This window comes from Medicago truncatula, chromosome 7, assembly GCF_003473485.1.
Source record: "Medicago truncatula cultivar Jemalong A17 chromosome 7, MtrunA17r5.0-ANR, whole genome shotgun sequence".
In the NCBI taxonomy this organism is placed as follows: domain Eukaryota; kingdom Viridiplantae; phylum Streptophyta; class Magnoliopsida; order Fabales; family Fabaceae; genus Medicago; species Medicago truncatula.
Window position 1 is genome coordinate 41,893,030 of NC_053048.1, and position 10,922 is coordinate 41,903,951.

At 32.9% G+C, this 10,922-nt stretch overlaps 1 protein-coding gene across 3 annotated transcripts; it reads right to left on the reverse strand.

Annotated features, from left to right (window-relative positions):
• Nucleotides 1–1,777: 1,777 nt before the first annotated feature.
• LOC11417626 (general transcription factor IIH subunit 2) lies at nt 1,778–6,899 on the reverse strand. 3 transcript variants are annotated; one of them, XM_024769513.2, is made up of 7 exons: nt 6,664–6,899; nt 6,131–6,207; nt 5,529–5,606; nt 4,756–5,087; nt 3,857–4,318; nt 3,283–3,658; nt 1,778–2,357 (listed from the first exon to the last, which is right to left on the reverse strand). In XM_024769513.2, the coding sequence occupies exons 4-7, from the start codon at nt 5,038–5,040 to the stop codon at nt 2,200–2,202; spliced, it is 1,281 nt and encodes a 426-aa protein (XP_024625281.1). In that variant the 5' UTR covers nt 5,041–5,087; nt 5,529–5,606; nt 6,131–6,207; nt 6,664–6,899; the 3' UTR covers nt 1,778–2,199. The 3 variants fall into 3 exon arrangements, with proteins under 3 accessions (XP_024625281.1, XP_003624959.1, XP_024625279.1); XM_003624911.4 differs by lacking the exon at nt 6,131–6,207; XM_024769511.2 differs by lacking the exon at nt 6,664–6,899 and having other exon boundaries at nt 6,131–6,537.
• Between the last annotated feature and the right edge of the window lie 4,023 nt (nt 6,900–10,922).

Sequence of the window (10,922 nt, forward strand, 5' to 3'; positions counted from 1 at the left end):
AAATTACTTTCATCGTCGTCCCTTAACGTAATTTCACATAAAAAATTTCCTCTATTTTTTTTTCCACATCATTTTCATCTTTTGATCAATTATCATATGGATTTTCACGATTCAAACATATGGTTTAATTTCGATATGAGCTCTTAATGTTCAAATTTAAGGTTATTCACTCATGTTTTCATATGAGTTTTAGATTTGATTCTCGAAAATTCATATGCAAACGAGTTGAAAGGACAAAAGTGACGTGAAAAAAAGATAAAGGACGAAATTATTATCTGAAGTTAAGTGAAGGGATTATGAGTGTAATTTTGCCTTTTTTTTTTTTTTTTAAATAAATGGTTCTTCGCTCATGTTTTCACATGAGTTTTAGATTTGATTCTCGAAAATTCATATGCAAACGAGTTGAAAGGACAAAAGTGACGTGAAAAAAGGATAAAGGACGAAATTGTTATATGAAGTTAAGTGAAGGGATTATGAATGTAATTTTGCCTTTTTAAATTTAAAATAAATATAAGCATGTTGTTTGTACCAAAAAAAAAAAAAAAAAAAAAAATATATATATATATATATATATATCAGCACGATTCTAATATGTTCAAAAAGAAAAAAGCATGATTCTAATTTTTCTCAAGAAATTGGAAAAAAAATGCTCTGTTGAATTATGTTGCAGCATTTTCATTATTAAGTTCATTATCATAAATTGAAATATGGAAAAAACTCATGTACTTTTCATATGGTTATTAACTAAATTCATCGTGATTTCCTCAATCCATATATTTTTCAAAGTTTGGTATATAAAAAAAGATGTATTTTAGTTAAGAATCATTCGAAAAGCACCAAGGGAAATGCACATTCGTTTTGTCCTTAAAATATTTCATGAATAGTGCACATAAGCCAAATCGTGATGAATTATTAATTAAGTTCATTATGTTGCATGAAAAAATGTCTTAATGATTAAGTTACTAGGTTAAGAGCTTAAGCTACAACCCGATCCAGTGAATACTAAACGAATATCCTATAAATGATTGCTGATGGTAGCAGGTATATCAACTGAACTAATTCTTATACTCTCAATTCCAAACAGCCAATGAGATTGATCTAGGCACTGTTTGGATAAACAAATTAAATTGCATCTTATAGCATAAACAATTATCAGGACGAAGATTTATGTATAAGCTATTTCTATAACTAAAGATAAAATAAAATTGTTTTCATGTAAGCTATAAACTGTTTCGTAACCTATCTTTGAGAGCTTTGAAAATAAGCTGAAAACAACTTATGAACATGTAAGTTGTGTTCATAAGTTCTCCTAACCAGTCTCACAAGTCTTTACATCAGTAGATAAGCTTGAATAAGTCGAACATTATTTCTTGTTGAACATATACATAATACATTGACAAATTTTTCTTTTTTTCCAAATTAACTTTTACTAACTCATGCCCAAAAAACAACCAGAGAGAAACAGGAAACGAAGTTGCAATTCAGTCACTCATAATCAACTTAGAAGATAAACATTATGCAACTTCTCCTTTGAAAATTCTTAAATGGTTAATATAGTATACTAATTGAATGACTCAGGTCTATGCGCCCGTATTTTCACAATCATATAGGGATGGTCAGAAAGTTATCAAATAACAACGTATAACTTTCTTAGTATATCAAACGTTCTACCATAAGCGTATGATATGAAACATGTCAGCTGACGTTGGAAGTCTATAGCATTGATTGTAAAAGCAGAACGCGGGAAAATATTGCACACAAAATTAGCAATGAAAAGTTTGATTATAAAAATACTTTGCTAGCAAGAGCGGTTAGTGTCGGCCCATTGATTAAAAATTGCAAGGGAGACATGCTGGACTGTAACGTCGATTGAAACATAACATATTCTTACATGTGTTTTAATTTCCAGGAAAGAACAACAGAAGGAAAAAGAAAATAATTTGTTATGGTATAAAATGATAAAAGAAAAGAATCTCACCCTCATATAAACAATATCACTTTTGTTTTCCAGCCCGCAAAGCATTTACTACTTAAGGGCTTGCATTTTGATCAGGTGATCAGATGGTGTTGGTCAGTTCCATTTCATGGACCGGAACTTGTTCATGAGTCCGGTAGATGGATGCAACATCACAATAACAGGGAGGCAGTGTAGAACACCACTTAGATAGCAATTTGATGTCGAGAGCATAGGGCTGAAAATCATTGGGCAATAGTAACTGACTTAGAATGCCTGAAGCTCTCACAGCCTGGGCAATTATGTAAACTCTCATGAATGTACATGTCACAATCAAGGCAGAATTGTTGTTTGCATTTTGGGCAAGAGACGGAAAGTTCAGCCTTGTTTCCTGCTCCAAAACCTGTAATTGCAGTGTTTGGGAAAATTAGCAAGAACATATTCAAATATTCTATATATGCAATAGTGCAATACTATTCTTAATACAACAAAAAAAAAATACAAATTATATATCATCGGTACTACTGTATATTCTCAGCAGCGGGATAGAGTAGGAAAATACTAATTACGTAAAGCAGTACTATATAGTATAGTTGGGAATATAATCACATAAAAGTTGTCGACAAAACTTGACAGACACTCACAGACACAGTACTCAATTATTCGGCAATTGTGATTAACATGATTAATGCTTACACATTGTAATTAGAATCCACTGTCATCCACCTGTTACTTTAAGAAACCATGACTTTTTTCTCATCCATATTTGGGGTACAACTGTGTAACTTTACCATCAAACGTAGCTTTCATACTATAGATGCATCAACATGATGACATAAAACCTAAGACTTTTATGTCTCGCAAAAATTATTGAATATTACAGGCTCACGGTATCATAGCTGTTCAACTTTGATGTCCTTGTAAGATACTAGCATTGAGACACTTTAGCATGGGCACATTGCAGGCCAAGCAGTTGGATTGTGGATTGCAATTCAAAAAAACTAGAGCTAATCCCTTTTATGTATTTCAAGGTGGTTAACAGGGAATAAGGAGTGTTGCCAATCCCTTTTACAATGGTTAGGTCATGATAGATAAAATCTAATAAATAAATAAATCTGGAAGCATAAAAAGACACATGAAACTACTTCCACAATTTATGTATTTCAATAAAATCTTCAAGATTAAACTACTTCCACCCTTTAAGCAGTATCATGAGTCTACATTTGACATAGCATATTAGGTAACACGATAAGATTTAATATTGCAAAAATTGTAAATACATGAGTTTATGAAGATGCTCAATGAAAAACTGTTCAGCAGATCCTTACCCTGACTAAGGAGACTTTGTTGACAACCAAAACAAGTATTGGGAAAACTATGGTTTGGATCATTTTGAGATGATGGAGAGATCTCAGCAAATGGCACTATAGGGAAGAGATGATGATATGACCTTGCCAAATGGGGCGAAGAAATAAGGGTCAATCCACAGACGCGGCATTCAGTAGGAAGCTCACAGACACGAACTTTGCATCTTGGACAAGTGTATCCCCCTCCAGTTTTGGCCTCTTCATGACATGTACAAATTGCAACGGAACCCTCAGCTGCTCTTTGCGGGAAACCCATCTTAATCAAATTAGCCGTAGCATACTCTGCTATTGCTGGAGGTGGTGGAGAATGCTCAAGAATTAACTCTTTAAAGTGGGACTGCACGAGATGTATACATGGATAAGAATACACTAACATTTGAAAAATGCTGACACATTCTAAGGCGATCAGAAATATTCTTAGTAATTAATCAGAAAAGGGTTTCTTGATTATAAAAACTCAAATCATTTTTATAGCGGAGTGTTAATTTGTATTTGTGCAGAAGCTACATGGTTCAATCATAATCAACAAACTAACCTCATCTAGTGCAACTGAATACGTTCCTCCAGTTTCTTGGCAAAGATGCTTGCATATAAACATTTCAGCAGCAAGACCAATGACCGAGCATCTTATTTTACTCTTTTTGCATTTTTGGATAGTTTCCATGAGATCACCAGGATCACATGTACTGAGGGCCGAATATAAAATCAGAACTTCTCGATGACCATATGATGGGATTTGATTTAGATTGCTATGAACAAGTTCTAGTGCATTTTGTAGGGAGGCATCACCTGAGCATTCTAGTTTACCCATCAAAGCTTTGATGTGTGACTCAGGACTGCCGCCAAGATCTGTCAAGCAATTAGCAACACCATCTTTGGTAGTCACCAAACCAACATGACTAAGTGGATTCTGATCAAAGAACTCCCTGATAAATAACTCAACCTGCTTTGCAATCACAGCCATTCTACTTGGTCGAAAGTCCCTCTCTGAAGCTGCCTTCACATGACGTAAGAAACTGAATTATGTTACAAGGCAAGAAATTCGAAAGACATATATGTTATTAAGTGTTAATACTGATATTGAATAAGATACTGGTAATTGTAGGATCATAAGCAATTTCATATATAATTACAGGTATAAGAACTGCTCTTCATGAAAATCAGTGTGACTATGATTAGCTATTAAGTGCTAGCTTATTGAACAAGTTAGATGTACTTCTAAAGGAAAAGGATAAAATTCAAAAAACATTTGCAAAAGGAAATATAGATAAGACAATGGAAGAAAATTAAGTAAATTTAACTGCCATTGATTTGTGAAGTGTTCCAACATACCCATCCTCTAATTGAACCCCAATTTTCAAGTAATCAATACAATGGTCTATGACAAATGACTTAGACACAAACACAAAAATTATAAATTAATAAAACCAATACCTTGGACAGGTCCACAACAATGTATAAGTATCGTATCAAACCCTTTTGAATTCGCGCAGTAGCTGCATTTGAAGCAAGGGCGCGGAGGCGTCTACGATACTGGGCATGATGAATGGCTGTCGTATCTATGGGACGAAGAAGTCCAGATTCATCTTCCTGCAAAGACTCCCATGATCTATCTTCTGTATAAGCTCTCTCCCACGCTTCAAGGCCATCATCATTAGCTTCATCTTCATCATCATCCTCTAAATCTCCATTAAGCGGTTTCCCAGCAATGTTATTCATGATTTCTTGCCGAAAAGATGCAGTAGTTAATTAACCAAGTGATGAAGCTGCAACGGTAAATGAATTATTTTATCATATATAATTCAATAAAGATAATTTTGGAACACTAAATGAAATGTACAGAAACATCAGCACTTATAAGATCATGAAAACAAAAACTGTAATGATTTAAACATAATGTATAATTAAAAAAGCGAGGTGTTTATTATTGGGAAAGTAACTAAATTATGATGATCAATTGCGGCACACCATAATCATACTCTCGTTAAGGCATTTAATCAAACAGGTTGAGTGTACAAAAGGAAATAGGAAAATAGCAAGTTCAAACTACTTGTACACTAAACCTGTTTGATTAAATGTCGTAACCATTGTTAATTAGATTAGATATTGATAAGCCTTTTTTCACTATCTACTTGGTATCGCGAATTAGGGATTGGATTTGGAAATTTTATTGTTGAGAATGAGATGCTTAGGATTAAAAGCCGTACCTCAACGGTGGTCGGAGAAGCTGAGTAGCAGCACACCAAATCAAAGGGGACACGTTGACAGCAGTGGCGGAGCCAGACCTAAAATTTTGGGGTGGCAGCTTTAAAAATAAACTAAAATATATAAATCATATAATATACAATACGACCCATTTCGGTGTCGTTCATAAAAAATTTCAACAAAATAATACTAAAAACCGATCATCATATTCAAAGTGATGCTTTACGCATCCCGACTTTTCATCTTAACTTTTCCTGTTGAAACAGTTTCAAAATCAACTAACAATACATGGTTTCAATGTTACATCAATTCTAATAACATTCAAATTTCATAACAATAGCCGGTTTCAATTTCATTGAAATAACATAAATGATTTCAAAATGAACCAATTTCACTTGATTTTCATAAACAGAAGACGATGATAGCTGAATTCAAAAGTTGAGCCAGGTTTGATAGATCTTTCTGATGGAAAATGCCATAAATGTTGCTACTTTTCATGACAAGTTGCTAGGACATGCTAGTCATATACAGAAAAACCAAACACTATCAAAAATAGAGGAAGATTAGCTCATCTAGGCATGCTAGAAGTTGAAGATATGCTTACATTTTTTTGAATCAAATAAGCTTACATTTTCCATCTTTTCCACCTCTACTATTTAGGATTATTGATTACGTCCTCCTCTCAAAGTCATTGCCATACATGATTAAAATTGGCAAAGGAAGTAAGTTAACTTTTCTTAATTACCTATAGTAACTCTAAAACAATTTGACTAGTTATCAGGCTTTCATATTCTACTATTGTTTGACAATTATTTAAAACCGAGGCTTTCAATTGGAATTCGTCTCTCACACTCAATACAATTATTTAAACACAAGTAACAGTTCAGTAGCAATCAGAGTTCATGTTCTAAACCATAATAATAAGCAGAACATTCATGTCTTCTGTAGTAATCAGTAGCAATCGAAAACTAAAAAAATTCAATTTCACATTCAATTTCACATCACTAAATCATTAAAGACACATACACAATTACAAATCATTACCAGAATATTACATTCAATTTCACATTACTCAAGAACATGTAATTATCAAATCAGAATCAGGATTGAAGGAAATTACATTCAATTTCACATTACCTTACAAGTTACAACAATTAGGGTTTGTGGAGAGAGATGGATGGAGATAGCTCTCTAAACTAAAGAATCAATACAGAAGATTGAGGGGGGGTGCGGCGGTGATGGATGGAGAAGGAGAAGAGTGGTCGCGGCCCGCCGGCAGTGGTGTGGTGGTGGATGTTGTTCGGTGGTTTTGCTTTCGCTGGGAGAAGAAAAAAGAGGAACGCGCATCAGATGAAAGAGAAAGGGGAAAAGGAAATGAAATTGAATTGGTAATATTCATATTAGTTAAGGGCATTATAGTAATTTCCAGTGTCATTGAAAAACAAGAAAAGCTTGTTTTAACTTATTTTTTATTGAAAAAGATGCTGCTTTTTCACATTTTAAATCCTAGCCTTTGATTAATTTTTTTCCACGTGTCACTCATCTATCAAAGGAATTGGGAAATTGTGCTCCATCCGTCTCAAAATAAGTAAGTCATTTGCTCATTTGGCTGTTGTACGCGTACTTCTTATGGATAGTTCGTGAAGGCACAACCAAGATGGCAGCAATCACATATGACAGTTCTTGAAGGTGAGGCAATGGCGCTATTAGAAATCATATGGTTTGCAGAACAAAACGGATGGGAAAAAGTTGTTTTCAAGTCTGATTCGGCTACGGTGGTGAATGCCTTGTCGTCCCATCGTCGCGGTGATTCTAAATTTTAGGCTATTATTTCTTGTATTATTGCTAAGTTAGTTTTACATTCCAATTTCAAGTTGAAGTTTATTAGGAGACAAGCAAATATGGTCGCTCGTACTTTAGCTAGGGCGACCTATTCTTCGGCTAGTCGCCGTGTTTTTGAGTTCTATCCTCCATGTATTGAACAATATGTAATTAATGATATTAGTTGATTTTGCTTCGGTAAAAAAAGTGCCATTGTCAAATATTTGTGCATTTGTTGTGATCATAAAAGCAAAGTGAAAAATATTGAATTGAGAGTGATGAAATTAGTATTAATTATAGTGATGAAATTGTCACTTGACCCACTTGTTCGAAATATTAATAGAATATAACATAGATTTCGAATAGTAAGAAAAAAATATAAGAGAGTTTTGAAGTGTGTGGTCAAAACTATTACCTTTAAAGTAAATTTTCGATGGACCTCCGATGCAACTTAATATTCAATTTTGCTCCTCAAGATTTACACATCTTTGTGTTTGAACATGTGCACTCAAAGTGTAAACACATTGGAGCTTCGCAAACTGTTATGATACATGACATCCATGGAATGAGAATGAATATTATTGCAAATGAGAAAGTTATCGAGTGGTTACAAGCTATTTATGCTATAATCTACTATGACTAATATGGAACTATTTATCCTCCAAATTGGAGAACAACCAATGGCTGAAAGATGCTTGAATCCATCCATTTGATAGCCTCTAAACCATAATCCAAAACACGGCAGAAGCAGCAACAAATTTTTCTGATGCTCCCTTCCACAGACAAGAGGATTCAAATACATGGTTGAATTGGACAAATAGTTGTTGCAATACACACCACTAACAGAAAGGTAATATAAACTCCAAGACTATAGAAAAGTTATCCGAGAGTGGTTCCCGGAGAAGAGTTGATAAACTTCATATTTTTAATTTTTGTTGTCTTTCTCATACTATGAATTTGAGTTAGCCGATTGAATAACATTATAAGTAGTTCATATAAGCTTAGTAAATGGGAAAAAGAAATTTCTCAGTAAGTGTATAGTTCTGGCTAACTTCTGAATCTCAATCATCCAGTTATAGTGATGAGTTTCGTCCAAATTTCAACTTATATCAATCTCAGTTATTTATAGTTATACACGATGGGTCACCTTAAACCATCCTCATGCTATCATATAATAAACATGGAACAAATTAATATAATTTAGGCTAAAATATGGTTTTAGTCCCTGCAAATATGCCTCGTTTTGATTTTAGTCCCTGGTAAAAAAAAAATTTTGTTTTTGGTCCCTGCAAAATTTTTTGTTTTTGAAAATAGTTTTTCAAAAACAAAAAATTTTGGGAGGGACTATTTTCAAAAACAAAAAATTTTGCAGGGACCAAAAACTACAAAATTGGTTCAGTTATAATGTGCCACGTATGCAAATCATCACAAAAGTGGGGTCAGGAACTATTTTCAAAAACAAAAAATTTTGCAGGGACCAAAAACAAAAATTTTTTTTACCAGGGACTAAAATCAAAACGAGGCATATTTGCAGGGACTAAAACCATATTTTAGCCTATAATTTAACATCCAAATCAAAATTTTAGAACGAAAAAAGTGACGGATACCATTCTCAAACACAAAAGCTATACAATTCTATTCTATACCAAGAGAAACGAATCCATGCAATAATCTACTACTAAGGGTGTGTTTGTTTCAGAGGGATAATTTTGAGTTAAAATGACTCTAAATCACTCTTCAATGTATCAAGAAAAAAAATGGTGACAGCTAGATTTGTTAAGGAGAAAAGAGAGAAAGGTATAAATTACTATTATTAGAGAAGTGATGTTTTTTACGAAGACGAAAATTAAGAATCAAACGCATTGATGTTTTAAAGAAATGGAAAACTGATTAGTCCGAATTTGGTGGACATCACAGTTGTGTATTGATGAAAATGAACGACAAACAAGAAGTCGTAGTTTTTCTCGATTATCACTCACCTTAGATTATCTACAACAGAGCATCTTAAACTGAGTGCTTAAATTAATTTTATATGTTAGACATCACTTATTTTATGGTAATACTTAATAAACACTCATTTTCTCCAACCCATCACCTTAAAAGAAATTACTAAATAGGTCCTATGAATTATTTTATATAATTACATTTCAACAAAATTTATTTATTTTATTAAGATTTATTAAAAGAGACCCATAAAAAATGAAGAGAGAGAGGGTGCTTCCATAGCCACCATTCTCTATAGCCATCCATATATTATACTCCACAATGAGGGTGCCTATTTAATATGGTGCTAAATAGATGAAACACCCACCATTGTGGATAGTCTTACTTTTATACTATATATAACTACTTACCAACTAAGCATCCTACCCTATTTTTGAATTTACCGTATATTCTAGTTAGACTATTTATTATACTCCACAATGAGGGTGCCTATTTAATATGGTGCTAAATAGATGAAGCACCCACCATTGTGGATAGTCTTACTTTTATACTATATATAACTACTTACCAACTAAGCATCCTACCCTATTTTTGAATTTACCGTATATTCTAGTTAGACTATTTATTATTATCTTCCTCTGACAATAATGTCTTATTTGAGTTTTACACAGTTATTAAAGAAATAATTAATAATGTTGATTTTAATGGTAAATTATCATCTACTAAAACATCTTATAATTATAGTTAGTCGAATAGCTATAGATGATTGAAATGTAATAAATAAGAGTATGTTAGTGGAAAAACGTAATAAATGTTGTATTGATATTGCAAAAGGGACAAATAATCTAAGACAAGTTTTTTAAAAAAGATAACACATATTATGAGATGGAGGGAAAACTTTATATCCCTTTTCAATACCTTTACTCATTATCTTGTTCGATCATGTAAACATACATTCTCTTCGTGAATATAGGAAGTTAATCAACATTTGATGAAAGACCCAAACAATCCTTTCATTTCACTTTATTATTGTCATCATATTTCATTTCACTTTAAATATGTTGATTGAAGGCTTTAGGGTATTGAAATGGGATCTACAAGGAAGAAAGTTGGATTTGTGTTTTCTCTACATTTTCTCTATTTCTTTTTCTCTTATGTCTCTCAGTTCTCTATCTGATTCAACATTTTTTGCCTCGCTTTTTTGGTTCACTCCATTTCCTCTAATTTATACTAAAAATATTAGCTAAAGTGTGAGGAAAATGCCAAAATCAAGGCAGGTGGACTTGTAACAGAATGTATGCAGTGTTGAAATTGCAAGGTAACATGTTGGTTAGGAGACCAAATTGCAAATGCAGTGTTACAGTTACAAATTTGCAGCAACTGAGATGCTTAAGTATTTTCATAAAAATGGAAAAAGAAAAAAGTTAGTAAAAAAGAAGTTTCGGAGCGATGCTGAAAATGTAACGAGATCGACACTTTATTTTTAATTTGTTATCAACATCCAACAGATCGACACTTTATCCGTAAAGTTTAAAAATAATCACACTTGATATAAAATTGTCTTCTCATGTCTCTATTTTACTATGGATATTACCTAAATCACATCAATATGTTACGACATACATTGCACT